We start from the raw sequence: 23,617 nt of genomic DNA, 5'->3' as shown, positions 1-23,617 counted from the left end.
ATTAATATTGCTGTTCTGGCCGATACCGATATTTACCGATGTCGATATCTCTGTATAGAAAACACTTTTGTATGATAATCAAATAAAGAGCTATTTTCCCATTAATTATTTTTTTTAACTTTTGTAACTTATTTTCAGAAATGACAGATATTTTGAACCTATTTAAGACTAAAACATGTAAAAAGAAAAGATTTCTTTTTAAATATCGGCCCATATTGCTATCTTGATATCGGACCGATGCAGATGTGTAAAAAACTGCCATATCGGCCGATATTATATCGTCGGCCGATATATCGTGCATCACTAAGATTATATTCTACATTGCTATTAACTTATGTGTTGGAACGATATTGGGTGTCATTCTGCTTGGCTGATCTTGGCAATCTATAGGATTTAGTGCGGTAACTATTTACAGTTCTAGGGTCACGAGACAGTTGAAACCATATCGAAGATGGATTCTCGGCCAGTGACGTCCTCATGATAAAGAGTAGTCATGCACACGTTCTCTCTTTCCCCTACAGACCAACCAGAGACAAAGAAAGTGGCCCCGAGTGACCGTAAGTACTCTTATTTAATGTACTTGTAGCGTACATTAGGCTAATTCATTCTTATTATTGAGTATTTATTGAAGCGATAATGTGTGCCTACTGGCTGTGAGCGGTACTGCCTCTGTGCTTACAACACATTTCCCATGAGCTTCTTTTACTCTTGTCGCTTTTTATTTATATATTTTAGCTTGTGGACTTTCTGCGGAGCACATTTTGTGTGGTTGAGGTGGCTGTCAGTTTTTTCTGTTGCAGGAAGTGAGCTGCGTTCATTCTAATCACGCCTTGTAACTTGAGTCATTTCTCTGCATGAAGAAACTATCATCTCGATCGTTCTAGGCATATGTCTGGTATCGAGGTGGCTGACCGAGCTGGTCGCACCAGACCATTTGAGGCTAGAGCAGAAGGCTGACCGAGCTGGTCGCACCAGATCATTTGAGGCTATAACGGAAAGCTGACTGAGCTGGTCGCACCAGGTCATTTGAGGCAGTAGGCGTGAAAGCGAATGGTGTGTTGAAGTGCCGATGGTTGCAATTTGTTCTGTACACGCTCCAGAACAGAAGAGTGCATATTATGGAAAATGGGAAATTTGTTCTCGTCTTTATGGATTTGGCCAGGGTTTGAGGTCTTCAGATTAACGACTAAACAAGCCGCTCAGAATGAATGCTCTTGGTGATGTCACAACGGGGACACAAGCAATTAATTGGCTTTGATTGATCTGTGCTTTTTGGAGCTGTACTACCCCAGTTTGTAAAATATTTGTTTTACTATAGCCAGACAGAAAAGGTGTTGCGACGCCCACCAAAACAGTATATATTCAATACAAGTGAAGTAATATGTTCTGGAATTTTCCTTTTTTAATTGAGTTTTCTTTAGACATGTTCCAAAGATTAGATTAAAATGTATTGTCATTATACAGCACATGTACAGTACAACAAAAATATCTTTGGCATCCAAGAAAATGTAACGGTAAAGTGCAACAATGTACAGGAAATTAAACTGGGCATAAAAAATGTATACATGTCACCAGAGCGCCCTTTTCACAATCTTCCACTGGGAGGGTGGGGGGGTTCTCGATACTTCCTGTACTTCCTCAAAATCGGGGGCCACCGGTGTGACGGACTAATCCTGCGAACCTTGCGAACCTATCATGGTCGCTGTTGTCCAGCTGGCCACACTGTGGTCCAAGAAATGCCATCTGCTAACTCATATTATTAGTTTCTACATCTAGTAGGGGTGTCACTGGAGTTGGTCAGTGGCCAACAGTGTCGGCCTGGTTGTACTGGGCAGCTTGAATGGAACTGTGTGAATGTGTAGCAGGGCATGGCTGAAACGCTGCAGGGCCCACTTGGAAAAGAGATGGAGATCTCAAAATAATTACCCTGGTTAAATAAAGGATTCATTAAAATTATTCATCCATCATTTTGACTTTAGATTTGATTTTCAAATGACTGTTATACTATAAATTCTTGATTTGTAAAGATCAACCATAAATTCTTGATTTGTAAAGGTTCAACCTATCATTGGTTCAACTGTCATTTACAATTTTTTTAAACAAATGAGACCATTGCTGAAAACTCATTTCTCATAAACCCTGTTGCTTCCTGTTTTGTTTGAAAATATTTCCTTTGCTCTGGATCTGACCCGGACACCCACAATATCGATACAAAATAGACATTGTGTAGCTAAAGTGTTTTTTGGTGAGCCATTTAGGTGGAAAAAGAGGGAGTTAACCGGTTTGGGTGGCGGGGGTTGGGCACGTGTGTGGAGAGGATATGCAAAGTGACCACATTGTGAATGCAGTGAGCGGAAGCATAACAAACAAATTAAAGTTGCATTGGATATTTCTTTGTTTCTTTGCTGACTTTCGTTTTGTTCTTTGCAGCCTTTTCAGCAGCCATGGGTGGCATGGGAGGCATGGGTGGTGGTGGTGGTGGTGGTCCAAGGTAGGCAGAAGTTCAAACCTTTTATTAAAACTTTTACTATGAGATTAATGGATTTTAACCAACATGTTTGTTTTCCCCAAAATTCACATGATGTTTTATTTTTTTTCTTAGGTCGGCATCAGAGGAGTTCAAAGTCCCTGATGGAATGGTTGGATTCAGTGAGTGACATTTGACTTTTTGCCCTATTTACTTGTCTTTTTATGGAATTTTCTTTTTAATTTCCATTATGTACCCAGCTACTATTCTTATACTACTATAGGATCTTGCTAATATATCTATACTATTATGCACTCCGAGTGTAACACTATTTGACTAACAATGTCACTGACTTTTAGCTGCCAGAGATGTACCACTCCTGGTGACTTGTTCACAATCTGTAAGTCTCTTATGGATCAATTATAAAATTTTATTCATTTCCCAGTTATCGGAAGAGGAGGCGAGCAGATATCTCGCATGCAGCAGGAATCTGGATGCAAAATACAGATTGCCCCTGGTAAGCTTACATTACAGAGACTGATGCATTAAAGGAAAACTCCAACATTTTGGGAAATTAGCTTATTTAACATCTTCCCTGGAGTTAGACAAGAAGATACATACCTTTTTTGTCTCTGTGCATGCATTAGGCTTAGGGAACAGTCGCTCCGTTAGCATAGCTTAGCTTCATCACTGGAAGTGAGTAGGGACCGGAGCCTGTCGTTCCCACACAGTGTATAGTTTGATTGATTGATTGAAAAGTTTATTAACAGATTGCAGAATACACTCCAAATACAACTCTAAAACGTTCATGTAAACATGTTGTGACCTGTGTATTCACCACGTGGAGAAATAAAAATTATTGAATTAGACAATTACGTTTTATAAGCAAATATACTTGCCCAACCACTACTGTATGAGCGCAGCCAGTGATTTCAACGTGACGGCGTGTTTGTTTACATTCTCATTCATTCAAAAGATCCGAACCGATTGTAGTTTATAGATACCATGACTTGAAATCCTCTTACCTTGACGATTAAAAGCCTCCCCAATTTAGAAAACAGTAATCCAATGGCTGGTATTGATAATATACACTAACGCTCGGAGCTAACCAGCAACCGGACAGTCAAGCAGATAACGAGAGCAATGACTTCCTTTCTGGGGGGTTTCAAAATAAAAGAGCGACGTCTATAGCAGCGGAAAACGTTTATTTTGTACATTATCTAACGTTAACACGAACCTAAACTAACGTTACAACTAACCTAAAGTTAGTTTAGGTTCGTGTTAACTGTTAACTGTTACCCTCCCTGTGATATATGATGGTGATAGACTGCAGTGCACATTAATTGTTACCCTCCCTGTGATATATGACTGTCATGTACTGGATATTAACCGTTACTACATATATCTGTGGTGTAGACAGCGGCGGCATGCCGGACAGATCGGTCACGTTAACGGGATCTCCAGACGCCATATTGTAAGTTTTGCCAGCCGCTTACTTCTTTAATGATAGACTTTCTGATAACATATATAAATAAAGATTGCATATTGGCTCACTCTGACGTAACTTGTTTTTAATCGCAATCAGGGCCGCGAAGAGACTGCTAACAGAGATCGTGGACAAGGGACGACCAACGCCGGCATTCCATCACAATGATGGCCCAGGCATGTCTGTCCAGGAGGTCATGGTCCCCGCCTCTAAAGCTGGCCTGGTCATTGGGAAGGGAGGAGAAACCATCAAAGGCCTCCAGGTGAGGAACTATTTAAAGATGCTGTGTAAGTGGTATGTTTTTGTTAAAATAATTGTTGAATAGCTCTACATTCTGACACCCATCGCTCGAGTGTTTGGTCAATAACATGGGCCTCCCAGTCCCTCCGCCCTGCAGTAAACAGAAAACACATTTTCTTGTATCCCTTCCCACTGTATCTAATCGGGAGAGAGAACCCTAGATTTTTTTTTTAATAAATAATAAATATAAATATATATATATACTTATTTCAAGAGATCCTACCAAACCAAATTTGCTTACTGCACTGGTAGATTATTTGTACATGTTTCAAGCACATGTTTACTTAAACGTTTTTATTTCTTTTTGTCAGACAATTTTGCAGTGAGTTCTCTCTCCTGATTGGATAAATTGGAAACGGGATACCAGAAAATATATTTTCTGTTTATTGCAGAGTAACCCATGTTACTGACCACTCATTCAGTGACTCCTGTCGGAATGTAGAGCTATTTAACAATTATTTTAACAAAACATACCACCTACTAATCATGTTTTCAATGGTGAGCAGACTATAGTTGCACCTTTTACTTCCAGGGGTCTGTATGCAGGCGGTTTTTAAAATGTTGTCTCTTCATAACATCAGGAAAGAGCCGGAGTGAAGATGGTCATGATTCAGGAGGGTCCACAAAACACAGGAGCAGACAAGCCTCTAAGGATCTCAGGAGAGCCTTTCAAAGTCCAGGTGGGTGGTCCTCCGTGGGTGTATGTGCTGGCTGATTGTTGGTGAGAAAGGACTTATCCTGCTGGGCGGTCAATTGTCCCCAAGAATACTATTCGACTATGAATTGTCTAAAGTGGGGCAAATTTGAATGAGATTCTAGTTTGAATATTATAATTTACATATTATTTCCACATGAAAGCAGGACGTAGAGCGTATTATTGGGTAGTAGGCGTTGGGGTGTGTTTAACTGTTACAAAAGGCAATCAGGTTTTGTCAATCTCTAAAACGAATGCCCTCTCACAGCGCACCTAAGTTGATTAATCATTGGGTACTTCTGTTACCCTGCTCTGGAGCATGTAAGATGCACACCACAACTTACGACGGCTGGCCTGGTTAACATTGTGCCACCGTCCTGATGCTGAAAAGTTATCTTAGTAGATGTTGACCCGTCTTCTCTCTCTCTCCCTTCAGCAAGCCAAAGAGATGGTGATGGAGCTAATCAGAGACCAGGGCTTCAGGGAGCAGAGAGGAGAGTATGGCTCTAGGATGGGAGGAGGAGGAGGAGGCGGCGGCGGTGGAGGCGGTGGTGGTGGTGGTGGCGGCGGTGGTGGTGGCGGCGGTGGTGGTGGAGGTGGAGGCGGCGGCGGTAATAATAATGGAGAGGGCCTAGATGTAAGTATACAATCATACCTACATTTTTATTTATTAGCATAATATATAACTGATTTATATAACTGACTGGGCATTACAGACCCTCATCTGCACCTTGATTACATGGTTTACTTTCTTATATTCAAAGTTAATTCTATTGTTTACAGTTTTTTTTTCTCTTCTATTACCCTACCCATACCACTCCCCCATGTTGCTATGCTGCCTGAATTTCCCCAAGGGGATCAATAAAGGAATATCTTATGTGGAGATGATGTTGGAAGGGGCTTCTAACTTGGCTTTCTCCTTCCTGTAGGTTCCTGTCCCTAGGTTTGCCGTGGGAATCGTGATCGGTAGAAATGGAGAGATGATCAAGAAAATTCAAAGTGACACAGGGGTCAGGATCCAGTTCAAACAAGGTGAGTGTGTTCACATTGTCGCCATGTGGATATAACTACACAATAGGCAGTCAACTGCAGAACTACATCAGGGATAATCGACGAGTAGGTGACTGTGCGTCAAAGTGGTTTTGAGGTGCACGGTGGAGGCGGGGAACACTCGAGAGGCGGTGAAAGTGCTTTAAAACCGTTTACCATACGCCTACAAGTTTGATTATCCCACGTATACCAATAAAATTAAAGCTTTTGCACAAAAAGGTTATTTCATTACAAACCTTTATTTAAACGTGAAAGGCAACATGGTTTTAAACTCCGCAAGAGAGGGGAGAATCTCAAGCTTTATGTTCTGGTGGGAGTTTGTTCCATGAGGTAGAGGCATCATGGCAAAATGCAGATTTACCCTGTTCCAGGCAAACTCGGGGGACCATAAAGACCATTTATGGTATGATACAAGAGTGGACTGTTGTCATGACGAGGAATAATTGTAGCCATTTTTACAATGAAGCCGGTTAGTCAGTGTAGATCACAACAGGATGAGGTCTTTATTTTCTTCTCCACTCCTTTATCCTCTACTGCATCCCATTCTTCAAAATGGTTGTCTTCTCCAAATAGATTGACAGAAATATTTAAATCGGTCATTAATTAATGTTTTCCTTCCCGGTCGTTAGTTTATCAAGTTGATAAATTGGCTGTACTTGCTGCAGTTAATGCGAGTAAGCTTTGACAGCTGTGCTCTTTAATGTTGCTATGGTTACAGGTAGGGCAGCGGATGAATTTAGAACAGTGATTAAACTTGAGCCGAACTCGGCACACATGCCGACCAATCGGAGAAGAGTATTCACGAAGACTGGTACAAAGAGCTTTAATTACTGTCTACATGCCCTCTAATTCTCCTCGTTTCCCTCTCCAGACGATGGCAGCACGCCAGAGAGGATAGCTCAGATCATGGGGCCTCCCGAACAGGCCCAGCATGCAGCAGAGATCATCTCGGACCTGCTCAGGAGCGTCCAGGCTGGCGGGCCTCCTCATGAAGGTGGTGGTGGTGGTCGTGGTGGCGGCGGCGGCGGACGGGGTCGCGGCCGAGGGCAGGGCAACTGGAACATGGGGGGGGGGCCTCCTGGTGGCCTGCAAGAATTCACCTTCACTGTCCCGACCATGAAGACCGGCCTCATCATTGGAAAAGGCATGTGGCTTGATATCCCCTTTGTTTATTCATGTGTCCCACTGTAGGTGGCTTTCCCCCATAATGGTTATATTTATCCAGGGAAGGTAGACTTGAGGACACATGGTCTTTTTCAGCAATGCCCTGCTTTGTATGAACACTGTTGAGATAAGATATTTCTTTATTGATCCCCTTGGGGAAATTCGTGCATCATAGCAGTGCGGGGGGAGGTACAGGTATGGATAGGGTAATAGTAGAAAAACATACGAAATAAAATTACAATAAAAATAAACTGAACATTATAATTAACTCTGAATATGAGAAGATGGACACATTCACCTATGGGAGCTGACCAGTACAGCCACAGTCTGTTGCACACAATTATTTATTTTGCTTTAGTCAACCATCTAGGACCTCCATGCCAAATTTTAGCCTCCTATGGTGAAAACGGACCAACCTACCAATACGGCGAGATATGAAATCTACCACAATGATGGATATTGGTGTAGGGGTCAACCAACCATCAGTCCTCGCCACAAATCTCACACCAGGACATTAAAAAAAGATTTACATTGACATGACCACTGACCTTGTGCAAGGTTGTGGAGATGGCGACACAACCACAGTAATCTGTTTTAATATTAGACTGTGCCAGGTATCTTAACCAGGCTTCTTTATAACCAGAATATGAGCAGCCAGGTTATGACGCTTGCATGCGTCAACCCAATGTTGGGTTACTCCAGTGGCCGGTTAAATAATGGAACTATATTTGCATGTAAACGTAGCCACTGAGCAGTATATTCCTCTCTAGGTCAGTGGGCTAGAGAGGATGTGCTGTGGGCAGCTGTGTACTTTGCAGCCCTCTGCAGTAGAGTGTCTGTACTCACAGCGGCCCCAGAGAAAAGACTGAAGGTTTCTGTCCCGTCACCCAGAGAGCTGGTGGCGGGTTCGTTCCCCTTCTAACATGCGTCAGTCTTCCTCTTAAAGTGATGTGCTCCAATTTCAAGAATCTGATGTGGGAAATCATGTAAAGGGTCTTCATATTAACTATACCACTTCAATGGATGCAAAAAATCGACACAAATCTCACACCAGGACATTAACACTTTCAGTGCCTTTGATTAATGTCCTTGGATGCCAGCATCCACTTCAATGATGGCGTTAAAAACGCATAATCTATGTTTTAAATTATGGCTGTCTAATCTGCCCATCGCTTATCAATGACTTGTTTGCAGTCAACATTGTTCATTTCTGTTTTATAGCATTTCGAAAAGCTCGTTTTCTCAAATTTCAGGAAAATGGAAAGATTCCGTCATAAACGGCATTTACTGAATATTCTCGAATACACTAGACCCGTTGTCATTTGTCGGCCTATTTATGAATCGTTTTCAAATAAACGCTAGATTATCTATAGTATGTGTACTTATGCACGCTATAGAAGCGAGCTGAGAAATCGATTCTCTTATTTCCTCAACAGCACGCATACACCAGGGTTTCCATTAGAAAATATTGTTGCCGGTCTCCGTGTCCTGGAAGATTTCAATCTCCCGGACAAATGTGAGACATTCCAGTCAGTTTATTGAGCTTAAAAACAATTGATAGGCAGGCTATATAAATGACATCCTCAAGGCATGTAGATTTATAATATTTTAACTTAAAACTAGGCTACTTTTGCGTATACAGTCATTATATTCCAAATAAAATAAGTCCCTCGAGACTCCGTGCTGCTGCTGACTTGAAATCAAATGGGTGTCTGTGGGCAGTCGGCCCGACATTAAACAGCGTTCAGTTATAATCACATTTTTATGAGCTAACGAATTCCGTTATATTGGACATTTGTATTAATTATATCAAGCGAAGAACTGAGAAATTTGGCAGAGAGACGGCAAACATTATCGTGGGGTTCGGTTCACTGAAACGTTCAACGAAGCGATAAACTAATCCCAATAGTATGCAACTGCAGAGCCAGTGGCGCGCTCTGGTCCGGCTCTGAGGGCCGCTCAGCAGCGCCACCCACCCAGTGGCTGAAATGGAGTATTGCACTGTGCGGGCACAACTGAGCTCTGCGGCTCTGCCGTTGCATGCTTCTCGCTAATCCAGCATTAAGCTCCCGCCCCGCCATTCTCATCAGCAAACCACAGGTCGCACTACAAACTTGCGTGATATGATATAGGAACACACATCGTTGTCATTATTAGACCTGCTTGGTGAAGCAACAATGAAACGAATGTAACTATTTGAATACAACAAATTGTGCTTAGAGGGAATTATTTTCACAGGACATTATGGCCCGAGATATTTAAATATGTCTGACTTCAACAGATTTCCCCAGTAAAAAAAACTGTAATTACCGGACAACGGAAACCCTGATATACACATACGGGGCACGCTGTTATCTCAGTGAAAACAGCTCTGATTATCCTAAAACTGGTAACATAGACTCCTTACCTTACATCAGATGTTCTCCAAAAAGATTATTCCAATTCCTGATCGCCATTCCAAATATCGATCGCGTTTATTGATTGATTATTGGCTGCTGTAAATATATATTCCAGGCTGCTTTCCGTCTCGCAATCACTTCCCTCTTCAGACAGCTCGCCAGCATAGTGGAGCGAGTAGGCTCCCCCCACCCATCGACCTGTGTAATCGAATGGGCTGCAGTTACACAGGGATAGACGATAGGGGGCGGTATTTTTCCATCGGAGCTCATAGAGGGGCTGCTGTACCAACGGGAGACTCTGTTGATGAAATATGAATTCAGATCGCTAATCAAAATAAAAAACGACAATTAGCATCGTCGGCTCTCAACGGGGGGGCATGAATTAACGATATATAGCGTCGTTGGCATTGAAAGTGTTAATTGCCTTGATAAATAAAGGTTTAAAAATAAAAATAAATGAGTTTATGAGTGGCCAGCCTTTAGTATTACTTTTAACTTTTAATTGAGTGCTGGAACGAGAGACGTTTTTACATTCCATCCTAGGACCCATCAGGGGTCTTAACCATTACACATCTCTTGAGCACCACCATAGTTGCTGAGGGAGAGATGGAGCAATACCTGTGAGTGAGCCCCCGCCCAAGCTTGTGTTGAGATTGTGTATTTTAATGTTTCATTTCAAACCTGCCAGGTGGTGAGACTATCAAAGGCATCAGCCAGCAGTCTGGAGCCAGGATTGAACTACAGAGGAACCCTCCACCCAACGCAGATCCAAACATCAAGATGTTCACCGTCCGGGGGTCACCCCAACAGATCGACTACGCCAGGCAGCTGGTGGAGGAGAAGATTGGGGTGAGGCACTGACTTGTGTTGTACATGAATCAATAGTTTGCAGTGTTTGGAATGCCCGTTGGTTGATATATGAGAAATATACCAACAGAAACTTCATAAACTAGTCGCAGTGGAACAGTAATATCATGCTTTTCCAATGTTTTACCTCCTCCACCACTGCATTTAAAGTAAGCATCATCTTTTGAAAGTCAATGGTTACAGCCAGCCATGTTGGAAGAGGGACACATTAGGGCTGAACGAGGTGGAAAAAATATGTAATTGCCAATATTTTCACTATTGGAGGGAATGATACATTTAGTCATTTTCATTGGAAAAACAACATTATGAACCCTGTATCAAACAAAGATGTTTTCTTAAATCTAGAATACAGTTTGTAGGCTGGGACATCACTGTAGCACCATGACACTTATTTAGAAGGGTATTTTGAAACACGTTTCACCTTAACAAATATTGCAGCCTCCTGCTATTTGGATATTGCACTACTAGGCCATATTTTGATTTTGAAATTTCAATTAATTGTTCAGCCTTGCTATACATTCATGGCCTCTATAGTTGATGGCTAATGCCTACATATAGACAAAAGCTGATTCATACCCAATGCAATTGTCCTGGAGATATGATTCATAATATGATAAACCTTCAGGGACCAGTCACACCAATGGGAGGACCACACGGCCCTCCTGGAGGTCCCCATGGAGGTCCAGGCCCCCACGGGCCCCCTGGACCACCCGGACCCCCAGGGGCTCCCATGGGCCCCTACAACCCTGGACCCTACAACCAGGGGGGACCCGGCCCCGGACCACAGTGAGTAATAATTTGCCATCGCTATGCGTTACTGCGCCGTTCAATCTTAGGTGGTGGTGTTAAAATGGACGTCTCACGTTGCCTTTTTGCGTTCTCTCCAGCGGTCCTCCGGCGCCCTATCAGCCCCAGGGATGGGGCAACGGCTTCCCACACTGGCAGCAGGGGGGCCAGCCTGATCCCAGTGAGTATCCACTGCATTATTTTGACACATTGGTTTATGGGTAGTCTTCCGAGTACAATTTCCCAGTAATTCATGGTAAAGGGCCCGTGTCTCCAGATAAAGCAGCAGCGGATGCCAACGCGGCAGCCTGGGCGGCCTACTATTCTCAGTACGGCCAGCAGCCGCAGGCCCCCATGACCCCCGCCGGCGGAGCACCCGGCACGGCACAAGCCAACGGCCAAGGTAACCTTCCTGTTCCTATACAAGGGTACCCTTCCTGTTCCTCTACAATCAGAGCTGCAGAGCCAGAGTAAAGCAGTGTAGGCTTTGCTTTAGTGGTGTTCTATGTGCTCTTCTCTATGCTTGCCAACCAATGATGGTTTCATCCATCTTGCTTTTTGCACTGGTTTAGCATAGCAGGATTTTTTTTTTTTTTTTGACGGGATAGTGTTCTCTTCGAGGTTGCGAGGGCGGCCTGGGCAGGTGGAGGACTAACTAGCTTTTCTATGAAGGAGAATGGTTATCAATCATATTGTACCATATTGTACCATTTTTAACCGGTGACCCATGCGCTCCAGGTCAGAGTGGACAGTAGGGGTGGACGGTATAAACGGTATACGGTATAAACGGTATGAATTTGCTCTACTGTATGGATTTTGACTATACCGTGTAACGGGTAGAGCAGCTCTAAAATAGCAATGACGTCATGTAACCACAGCGTGACTATTTCAATCGCATTTGCCCCTAAAAATAGATAGAATTAGTCATAGATAATAGATATGTGCAAACTGGAAAAAGTTATTTAGGAGGCTTCGCGCAGTGGGCGTGTCAACACGCAATTGTCATTTCATAATAAACACATATCACCGCGGCGCACAGCAAGTTTCAATTTCAGTTCCTGGCATTTTTAACCAGTGGAGAAAGGTAAGAGATTTCCATCGTTTTTCTTATATGAATTATTCTACGTTAATAAAACATACCTGGTGATCAACTACAGTTTGCTGTAAACATTATGATATGTGTGTAGTGTTATGATAACGACGGCTGCAGCGGGAGGACGGCTGCAGCAGTGGATTTGCGAATAGCATGCAGCTGCAGAGCCAGGGGCGCTTGCACTGTGCAATACTCCAATTCAGCCATTGGCAATTCAGCCGTTGGGTGGGGGGGGTGCTGTTGAGCGGGCCTGTGACCAGACCTGAAAGCGCCCCTGGCTCTGCAGCTACATATGCTTCTAGCTAAATCCAGCATCCAGCCCCGCTGTTTGCAATGGGAGCAGCACAGAGTCTCGACTCGGGACTTGTTTTATTTGGAATATAATGACTTTATACGCAAAAGTAGCCTAGTTTTAAGTTAAAATATTATAAATCTACATGCCTTGAGGATGTCATTCTTTATATAGCCTGCCTATCAGGCAAAAAAAAATATTCTAACGGAAACACTGATACCGTGATATATACCGTTACCGTCTATGCTTCAAATTATACCGTGATATAAATTTTAGGCCATACCGTCCACCCCTAGTGGACAGGCAGATTACACCATGGCCTGGGAGGAATATTACAAGAACTGGTATATAATTGTAGTTTCAGCGTAACACTTACTACCAAAGCCAGTCTAAACAGCCACAGGGGAATTTAATTAACTACTTATTGGGGTTTGGTGAGAAGCAGAGGTGTTGTTGGGCAGCTGCAGTGGTCGCCGTTTGTTGCCACTTGGGCCCTGTCCACACGATCACGGGTATTGACATTGAGTGCCAGCAGGGGGGGCGCACGATTTATCTCTTGAATGCCAGCCTTTTGGGACTGATTTTCCGATATTTCATGATTTGGCTATGTGTCTAATACCCCCGTCTATGCATGCGTTTCCCCGCTTCCGCATTCCGCTTCCGTTGTTGAGCAAATTGTTGATTCTGTCGGCACCCGCGCACGTCAACCCGTTTGAGGACGTGTCAGTATTTCCACTCGCTCTGTTGTTGAGTGCGCTACAACCATAGAGGGGGCGTTAGTTATGCAGATCAGCGCCTTGCTACGTAGGATAGCAGTCAAATCAGAATGGCTTAGTTCACTGGGGGAGGATATTGTCTTAACTGAATTGGAGCAATCCGCCAAAATGAGAATTGGAGACGCAGACCCCATTGATACAAACCCCCATTGCTAGAAAACAATGCTAAACACTGGAAAAGGCCATTTATAAGACGGGACCTTTAAGCATTTTTGGTTGAAATAAAGTTAGTTATAAGGTTTTTAATTTGTTGTTAAAGAACTTCACTTACCAGTAGAACGCCTGTCGGTTCAGTTCTGTCGCCTAATACAGCCAGGAGTCTACGCTTTGGTGACGTCAGTCAGCAGAGCCAAATTGAAGTGTAGTTCCTCAGTGAACGGAAACGTAAACATTGTTATTTTGCTACTTTTACGATTAATTGCGCATTTTTTTAATGTTGAGCTATAGATTGTGGATGAACACACACAGAAAGGTACACCATGCCAATGTTCATGCTTTATTTGTTTTAAACGAGACTATTTAGAAATGGGTCCATTGGAATTACATTGCCATTTCAAGGAGGTTGGACCGCGTTGGAAACGGCAATGATGTTAACCACTACACCTCCCTATTGATACGACTGTAGTAGAGTGAGCGTTGAGAGCTGTGGGGGTTATTCCAACTAACTAACTTCTCCTTATCTTTGTAGGTCAACAGAGCCAGCAGCCCCAGGACTACACGAAAGCCTGGGAGGAGTATTATAAGAAACAAGGTGGGACATCTAGCTTATTAATACAATTATCTTTAAGAATAGTATGAATCTTTACACTGGTTACATTTACATGCAGACTAACCCATCTATTGGCCATATTCCAGTTATGTCTTTATTTGGGTTGAGTGATTTACATGCACGTTCGATACCCCGCCATGATTAAACCAATAGTCCTGTCGATCTGCGGTGTCCTGCCCACCAATGACTTCGGCTTGCAAAAAGAAATTGTGAAACTGCTACCCTGTTTCTTCTTTGACTGAGCAGTAGTAGGTAGGGGTGGGACGATACATCGATCCAGATCGATATATTGATCTATTATCAATAATCAAATAGGATCGATGCAATGTAAAAAGATCGAATATTGCGATTCTCTTATTTAGAAAATCCCCCCAGTAGTGTCAAACGTGTAGCTCTGTACATCAGAACGGGGCTACAGAGCGCCTATTTTGCGACCCGATATAAGTCTGTGCCGTTTTTCCCCCGCAACGGGTCAAATGCATCTAACATGCTTTGCATCGTCGCCATTCTTTTATGCCCACGTCACGTGGGCAGACCTAAATTAACGTTGCGTTAGCTGCTTAAGTTAACTAAGCTAAGCAGCTAACCATGAGAGAACAGGAGAGGGGACCGGAGAGGGGGGCGGGGGCATTCTACCTTTCCGTTTGTGGGGACTGGGGAGGGGCATTCTGTGTGTGCATTTGAAAAGACCAGAGTGAAGTCGGGAGTATTATTATATTGATATTATTTACTGAGGATGGACGGATAATGTTATTTAAACATGAATACATAATAAATGTATTCATGATCATCATGCAACATAAAACAATTGTAGGAACAGTTTGGGAGAGGGAGGGGTTTTAGGTTGCGTGTTGTGAGTTCCAAAACATTTTACTTACATTTTAAAGCTCAATATATAAAAACTTGGCACTTTACAGTGAACAGGAGGTCTATTTTTATTAAAAACAATAGATTATACAACGGCATGCAAATTTCTCGATTCTGGCTGAAACAGTCAAGTTACACGTGGTTATTTCTTATAACCCACGCTCGTCGTCCCAGAACCTGCCCACAACCGAATTACAATCACTCCGCCGTTCGTGGTTTTAGACATGGAAGCAAGATGGCGGTCAATAATCTTTACGAATGGATATGTTGATGGCGTCATAACGACTAAATAAAAAACGATTCTGTCACGGCGAATGTATTAGTTGCTTAAACAATGTTGGATGATGTAATTGATGGGTCATGAGTCATTGTGGAACAAAATAAAAAGCGTGTGAATTGATTGATTGATTGCTAATTTTGTTTGATTTTTTTTTTCTTTCTATAGAAGCAGCTGGGATGTGCACTGTTTTAAGTGAGCGTGGACTGAATGGATATGTTGATAGCGTCATAACGACTAAATGAAAAACGATTCTGTCACGGCGAATGTCTTAGTTGCTTAATCAATGTTGGATGATGTAATTGATGGGTCATGAGTCATTGTGGAACAAAATAAAATCAAATATTCTTTCTATAGAAGCAGCTGGGAGGTGCGCTGTTTTAAGTGAGTGTGGACTATTGAATTGATTGATTGCTAATTTTATTACTGTCCGCCTTGTTTCTAACTGGTTAAGTTTAGGCCCTCTTTCGAAGTTGGTTAAGGTTAGAGTTTGTCTTTAGAGCAGGGCGATAGACCACCAGCCCTGATTCCAAACTCTAACCGTAACCAACTTTGAAAGAGGGCCTAAACTTAACCAGTTGGAAACTGCTCATTTTATTACTGTCTGCCTGGTTTCCAACTGGTTAAGTTTAGTCCCTCTTTCGAAGTTGGTTAATGTTAGAGTTTGTCTTTAGAGCAGGGCGATGACCACCAGCCCTGATTCCAAACTCTAACCTTAACCAACTTCGAAAGAGGGCCTAAACTTAACCAGTTGGAAACAAGGCAGACAGTAATAAAATTAGCAATCAATCAATTCAATAACCCATGCTCACTTAAAACAGCGCACCTCCCAGCTGCTTCTATAGAAAGTAGGTTTACAAAAAAAAAAGTCTTATAGGGCAAATAACCCCCCCCCCCCCTTATATAGGGCAAAGATAACCTTTTTTTTTTTATTTGTTTTACCTACTTTCTATAGAAGCATCTAAGAATGAAGTTCTATAGAAAGTAGGTTAAAAACTAAAGAAAAGTTGGATGCGTTAGTTTGTTGGATGTCTAGGTGAAAGACAGTTGGATGTCTTAGTTTGTTGGATGCCTAGGTGAAAGACAGTTATACAACAGCATGCAAATTTCTCGATTCTGATTGGCTGAAACAGTCAACTTACACGTGGGTATTTTTCATAACCCACACTCTTGGTCCCAGGACCCGCCCACAACCGCATCACTATCGATGCGCGTTCGTGGTTTTAGGAATTAAAGCAAGATGGTGGACAAACCGGACAGGAAACATTACGAAAGGATAATGGTGATAGGGTCATAAAGACTAAATGAAAAACGATTCTGTCACAGCGAATGTCTTAGTTGCTTAAACAATGTTGGATGATGTAATTGATGGGTCATGAGTCATTGTGGAACAAAATAAAAATTGCGTGAATTGATTGATTTGATTAATTGCTAATTTTTAATTGGTTTGTACCTACTTTCTATAGAAGCAGCTACGAGGTGCGCTGTTTTAAGTGAGCGTGGACTATTGAATTGATTGATTGCTAATTTTATTACTGTACACCTTGTTTCCAACTGGTTAAGTTTAGGCCCTCTTTCGAAGTTGGTTAGAGTTTGTCTTTAGAGCACCCCTAGGCATGGTCTAATTGTCACAACCCACTCCTGCGCGTGATGTAATGCTTAATTGTTTTTCATTTAAATGTCTGGAAGAGCTCAAAAATAAAAACGTCAATTGATATTTCCTTAGCCTTTTTTTAGTTGATCTAAATGTGACTGATCGTCTCATATCGATCGCAGGCATATCGTGGCAGACTTTGTGATATTGGCAAATATCGTATCGTTGTCCAAAGAATCAATATCGTATCGTACTTTGATGAAACTGGTGATTCCCACCCCTAGTAGTAGGTTACTTTAATTTTATAGGAAAAATATGAGTATTCATCTCTCCAGAAATGATTTCCATGGAATGTCCTATATATTTTTTTTATTGACATGAGTCCATTGGACCTTGTGCCAGGTTGATGAGGTTGCGGCGATGGCAACAAAACCACAGTAATCCGTTTTAATATTGTATGCTAGTAAGCCAGGTATCTTAACCTCTTAACATGCACTGGCACGTATATGTGCCATTTTGTTTTGCCCTTGCACGAAAGTCACGGCACTCTGCCAGCGTCTAGGCTTATCAAAATAAATGGTTTGGTTCCGGTTGCTGACCGACCCTGCCGATTTACCGGTAGGTGCGACCCAATTTATTTTATGAGTAAAACAAATCTTAGTCAAACCTTTAGTATTATGGATATTAAACATGCTGGCAGAGTACATGCATCCATGTTGTCGTGAACGTTTTTAATTAACATGTTCCACCCGCGAGGGTCGGTACCGACCCTTAAATGACATGATCATATATCCATATTTTTCAGAGATGCAAAAAATTTGCGATTTTAAAATCAAACATTTTCAAGTATTAACATGTCACAAAAGCATGTAGAATGTATATTATCATCAATACGTTAGTTTAGCAATAGGTTAAAAGTGCCATTAGATCGTTTTAAGTTTTGGATTTACTAAAGTCTACCGGGAGGACTGACCATTTTGAACATTTTAACCATGGGAATTGTAGTTTTTTTGCGGAGGGCCTCTATAGCTGCCGATCAGCGTTGGAATTTTTTCTAACTTTACTTCCTGACAGGTTCAGTGGGGGTTCAGCGTTCTGAATGAATAATATCAATAACTGTTATTATTCGGGATAATAAGCCACAAAAGGTAACATTTTTGACAAATATTGAAACTCAGTTAGTTTCTCCTCCCTATTGTTAGCATGTAGCAACAATTAGATCTGAAATTGGTTTCAAAGTGGTTGCACTGTGGTGAAAATAAAAAAGTACAGTAGATATCATTATCTGTTATTATGCCCGCCTGGTGATACTAAATCCAAATTGAACTCGGGCATTTGAAAGATAATATATGTATATATATAAATGTGCGAATTGGCTATAATAAGGTAATGTATAAGGATCTATTCTATAATAATATTTCAAATTGTATTGGTCCGGATGGGAGAATTCAGTACTGTATCTACAGAACCTTCGGTTTTATCATCTTCCCTTTATTAATTTTTTGTACACATGATCTCAAGAGGGTACTGAACGAGGTCAGTGGCAGTTTAAGTTTGGCCATTATTATCATGGTGTTATTCACTGTCAAAGATGCAAAGAAAAATCATAATTCATATTCTCCTTGTTTCATCACAATTTAAGCAAGCCTAGTAATAGACACAATATTTCTGACACTGAATACATTCCCTGAGGTCCATAGATGTACCTAGATACCAAGAATATGCAAATAGCCCTTGTAGAAGTGGAGCAATATTCCATTTACCTAGGTATACATTTTATGCGGATTTTCACATTGGGTGGAACAGGTTAAATGAAGAAAATGGAACTATATTTGCATGTAAATGTAGCCACTGAGCAGTATATTCCTCTCAGGTCAGTGGGCTAGAGAGGATGTGCTGTGGGAAGCTGTGCACCTTGCAGCCCTCTACAGTTGAGTGTCTGTACATACAGCGGCCCCAGAGAAAAGACAGAAGGTTTCTGTCCTGTCACCCAGAGAGCTGGTGGCGGGTTCGTTCCCCTTCTAACATGCGTCAGTCTTCCTCTTAAAGTGATGTGCTCCAATTTCAAGAATCTGATGTGGGAAATCATGTAAAGGGTCTTCATATTAACTATACCACTTCAATGGATGCAATAAATCGACACAAATTTCACACCAGGACATTAACACTTTCAGTGCCTTTGATTAATGTCCTTGGATGCCAGCATCCACTTCAATGATGGCGTTAAAAACGCATAATCTATGTTTTAAATTATGGCTGTCTAATCTGCCCGTCGCTTATCAATGACTTGTTTGCAGTCAACATTGTTCATTTCTGTATTATAGCATTTCGAAAAGCTATCGTACATGCGTCAGTCTTCCTCTTAACACTTTCAGTGCCCAGCAGGGAGCGCACATTTAGTGCTTGAATGCCCACCATCCACTGCAATGTTAGCGTTAATATCGCCTAATCAATTCTATTCCAATTCAAATAGGCTTTATTGGCATGAAATATTAACATACTTATTGCCAAAGCAAGTTCAACATACAAACAATAACATATATATTAAGCAATAAAATATCATAACATTAGTAATAGTAAGGACAATCAACAAGAAACATATTAATTTACAAAATAGTCTAATCTATGTTTTAAATTATGGCTGTGTCTAATCTGCCCGTCGCATTATCAATGACTCATTTCCAGTCAACATTGTCGAAGCGGATTGTTTTTTTATCGGTTCATTTCCGTTTTATAGCATTTTGAAAAGCCCGCGTTTTCACGAATCTCCCTGTACTGTAATATTCTAGAACGTTGTCATTTTTCGGCCTATTTATGAATAGTTTTCAAATAAACGCTAGATTAGCGATAGTATGTGTACGTGTGCACGCTGGTGCCGCGCGCTGAAAATCGATTCGCTCAGTTCCTGATCGGTCTTACAGTCAAACAGCCGTATCACATTATAGGGGAAAAGCTTATATCTCCGTGAAAACGGGTCTGATTATCCTAAGACTGGTAAAATAGATTCCTTACCTGAGATCAGATGGTATCCAAATAAATGGATTATTCCAATTCCTGATTGCCATTCCAAAAATCGATCCTTTTATTGATTCAACGTGTATACTGTAAAACACATATTACACGCTGTGCTGAGGGTCCAGAATGAATATGATCGGCTCCGGTTACATGCGTGAGAAGTAAATTGTGGATTCCGGAGTTTTTTTTTCTCCATTTTCATTGAGTCCAATCCAAAATGGTGCATTACCATCTGGGAGACATAGGGGGCGCTTTTTTCACATCTGAGCGCCTGGCCGGGCAGGGTTACCAATGGTAGACTCGGTTGATGTAATTTGAATTCAGATCGCTAATAAAATGAGAGTTCTCGTGATGGGCATTCAACCCGCGGGCTGATAACCCGAGATATCTCATGATGGGCATTCAAAGTGATAAAGTGATGCGCTCTAATTTCAAGAATCTGATGTGGGAAATACTTTATCTATGTAAAGGGTCTTCATATTAACTATACCACTTCAATGGATGCAAAAAAAACTATTTACATATTAGTGTGGGAATAATTTGGAATAAAAACAAACATTTTGAAAGAATATACATTTTCACTGCATTTATCCTGCCTGCCAAAGAGATGGGCAGATGGAAGCACCTTTCAAGGTTCCCGGTAGTGTGCTCATAAAGGGTTTAGAGCTTTAAACAAACTGCTGATGCTCCTTGTTACTTTACTTGTTAATTTACACCCAAGGGTTTAAATTAGGGATGTCCGATATTATCGGCCGACCGATATTATCGGCCGATATCGGCAGTAAAATGTGATATCGGAAAATATCGGTATCGGTTTAAAAAAAGAAAAAAACAATAACAATATTTGTTATATATATATATCCAGTGAAATGATTAGTTACCTGAAATTATTCCGTTTTTTGGGGTGGGAAACCCTGCATATATCGGTATCGGTTGATATCGGTATCGGAAATTAAGAGTTGGACAATATCGGAATATCGGTATCGGTAAAAAAGCCAATATCGAGCATCCCTAGTTTAAATTAATCTAAATGTGTCTGAGAGGCTTCTGGCAGTCTCATTAAACCCTCCTGTTATATTCCGGGTCAAATTGACACAGGAATATTTTGGCCGTTTCAGAAAGATGAATAAAACAGGACTTAATTTATAACTGTTCATTTTTACACAAATTCAACTTATAACCTGAGATCACACCATACCTTTTCAGAATAGATATTATGTTTGGGATGGACTTGTAAGCATTTGTAGCATACAACAGCAGGTCATTCCATTTTCTACTCGTATGAATTATCTCGTAAACCTCATAGGGAATGCAAAGCTAGCTCAATAGCAAGAATACATAAAAGGGGGGGAAAGGGGACAACCCTGCCTAGTCCCCCGCTGTAGGAGGAAGTAGGGAGATCAGCATCAAGTAGGAATGCCTGCTGAGTGCAACATTTTAGTCGACAACGATTAGAAAACATAGTGGTGCAAACCTAGTGTGCTCTGGTGATATATTTGATGGGAGAATGTTTTACCATTGTGTGGCAAGCATCTTGGCTAACTGCTTAGAACTAGGCTCTTTACCTTCCTTTAATAGAACTGATATGGATGCCTGTTAAAAATTTCTGTAGCAATGCATAGTAACCGCCTAACCCCCCACTCACTTCCAGAGCCCTACGGTGAAGTGACTACTAATTAATACTAAAGTTGGTGTTTGTTTTGTTCCCGCAGGTCAAGCTGCTCCTCAGGCCACGCCGGCAGCCGCTGCCACTCAGCCCGGCGGCCAGCCAGACTACAGTGCCGCCTGGGCAGAGTACTATCGCCAGCAGGCTGCCTACTACGGTACAGCCAGCCCCCAGGCCATGGGTGCACAACCACAAGCTCCTCAGGTACACCCCCGCTAAGAACCTGATCCCATCTCCCCATCTCTTTCTGGCTCCTTTTTCTGTCTCCACTGTACGTTTTGTTGTTCCAATGTTCTCTTAACCCCCATTTCAACCCCTCTGTTTTCTTTATATCAATACTCACTGTACCTCATTTGTCTTTGCTCTAACCCCTTCCACTCTCAGGTTCTTACAGGGTAGCAGAGGAAGTGACCATGACTGAACTAACTACACCGTTTCCTCTCCTATACAGGCTTTATTATTTTAAATTTTGGGAAGCTGAGTCCAGTGTTTCCGCTGTTAACATGCAATGTATCTTTTATGTATTTCTTCTGCGCAGGGCCAGTAATGTGAAGTGGACATAAAGTAAATGCTACCTTGTCGAAAAACAAAATCCTTTGTTAAATGTTTGGATGCAGAAGCCTTGATGAAGATCTTAATTTCCTTGGTTTGAAAAAGTGTTTCACATAGATGGGCAGATTACCTGGAGAACACGTCCTCTTTTTTTTTCTTTTTTTTTCTTTTTCTTGTAAATGCTTTGTTTTTAGTGAGGTAATTATGCATAATGGTCATTCCAGCCCTGTATCTTCATAGAATGTGGATAGTACTCATGTTTATTCAACTGTAGTCATTGCCATGTAAATCATCTCAATTTTAAATTGATATTGCCTGTTGTGTTTTGCAATAAAACATAATGAAACCTCCTGTGTTGGTAAGTTGGGGTGGTAGAAATGGGTTAAAAATGAAAGTGATTTTTGTGTTTTTATTTTATCATGCGATGTAGAAATGCACAGAATGCAGGCCTCTCGTTGTTTTTTTTCACCCTTTGGTTTCTTTTATTTTTTTTCTTTATTGTCCAACATTTCTGACTCAAAGTTTGGCTTGTCCTGTCTCTCTCTCCAACTGTCTACAAGACTTCCTGGTTAACGTTTCTCGTAGCTCCAGTATGTGCGTGCAATGACCTTGAGTGGTTCAGACCAATGACTTTCCCTGTCTTGCCGATTTAGATTCCTTTTATACTTCCCTCTTGACGTAACCATTGCTCTGTGACTGTAGCGATAGGCAGATGTTTTGTCGTCAAAGCTCAGATAGGTGGCTCATGTATGTAACTCATGCATTATCTGCAGTGTTGTGGCATTCTCTTTTTAATATTGCCTGGTTTGCTGACTTTGTTGAGGTAGTGTGCACTGTTTTGCCTTACTAGACACTTCCTCCCCCACAGGCAAGTTAGACGAGCGGTAAGAAAGTATTATATATATCTATATATTCATGTTCCTTTCCAAAACATGGATGCAAGGAATGTTGCAAAACGGTAGTGTTTTTTTTCTCCCTTCGCTGTTCTTTTTCAGGGCAGTAAGGTAAATTTGTCACTGTATCGAATATTCACTGCATTTAAAGTTTGTTCTCTCGCATTTCCAAGTGTCTGAAAGTGATCCCAAATGTATAAATTTGCTGGATTCTTTTTTTTTAAACGAAATTTTTTGATACCATAAAAAGATTACAAAAGTCATATTTTGTTCTGCCCATTCTGTTAGTGTTTATCCAACATAAGAACATAGGTTTGTAGGGTGTCGGGGGTGGCTAAGCAGTCCTTCATCCACCAGCCCTCCTATACTGTAAGTACAATTCTGTGACTGAGAGACTCAAACGTTTATTTTTTGATGTTCTGAGAAATTGCACACAAAAAGTAGTGTTTTTGTCCCAATTGCAATTTTCCACTCTTAAGTTTTGGGTAAGTATAAAGTATGTTTTAGAAGGAGAGGCACTGATCTTTAAGAACTGATGTGATTATTGTCCCCATGTCTTTCTGAGACTGTTGCATTTTCTCATTTTGACTATTGACTGCGTCCTAGCGCT

General features: G+C 41.5%; 1 protein-coding gene across 1 annotated transcript in view; it reads left to right on the top strand.

Annotated features, from left to right (window-relative positions):
- fubp1 (far upstream element (FUSE) binding protein 1) overlaps positions 1-23,270 on the top strand; it is a 28,407-nt gene extending 5,137 nt beyond the window's left edge. Inside the window, 18 exon segments of the mRNA XM_084328104.1 lie at positions 522-557; positions 2,431-2,491; positions 2,603-2,649; positions 2,913-2,984; positions 3,884-3,941; positions 4,053-4,215; positions 4,835-4,933; positions 5,384-5,470; positions 5,472-5,498; positions 5,877-5,979; positions 6,869-7,141; positions 10,249-10,409; positions 11,053-11,213; positions 11,315-11,394; positions 11,476-11,616; positions 14,063-14,125; positions 21,609-21,766; positions 22,101-23,270. Coding sequence (XP_084184230.1) covers positions 522-557; positions 2,431-2,491; positions 2,603-2,649; positions 2,913-2,984; positions 3,884-3,941; positions 4,053-4,215; positions 4,835-4,933; positions 5,384-5,470; positions 5,472-5,498; positions 5,877-5,979; positions 6,869-7,141; positions 10,249-10,409; positions 11,053-11,213; positions 11,315-11,394; positions 11,476-11,616; positions 14,063-14,125; positions 21,609-21,766; positions 22,101-22,109 — 1,799 coding nt within the window. The 3' untranslated portion in view covers positions 22,110-23,270.
- Positions 23,271-23,617: the final 347 nt, after the last annotated feature.

This window comes from Notolepis coatsorum (assembly GCF_963971535.1).
Source record: "Notolepis coatsorum genome assembly, chromosome: 13".
NCBI lineage: Eukaryota > Metazoa > Chordata > Actinopteri > Aulopiformes > Paralepididae > Notolepis > Notolepis coatsorum.
This window is presented reverse-complemented; position numbering and strand designations above follow the sequence as displayed.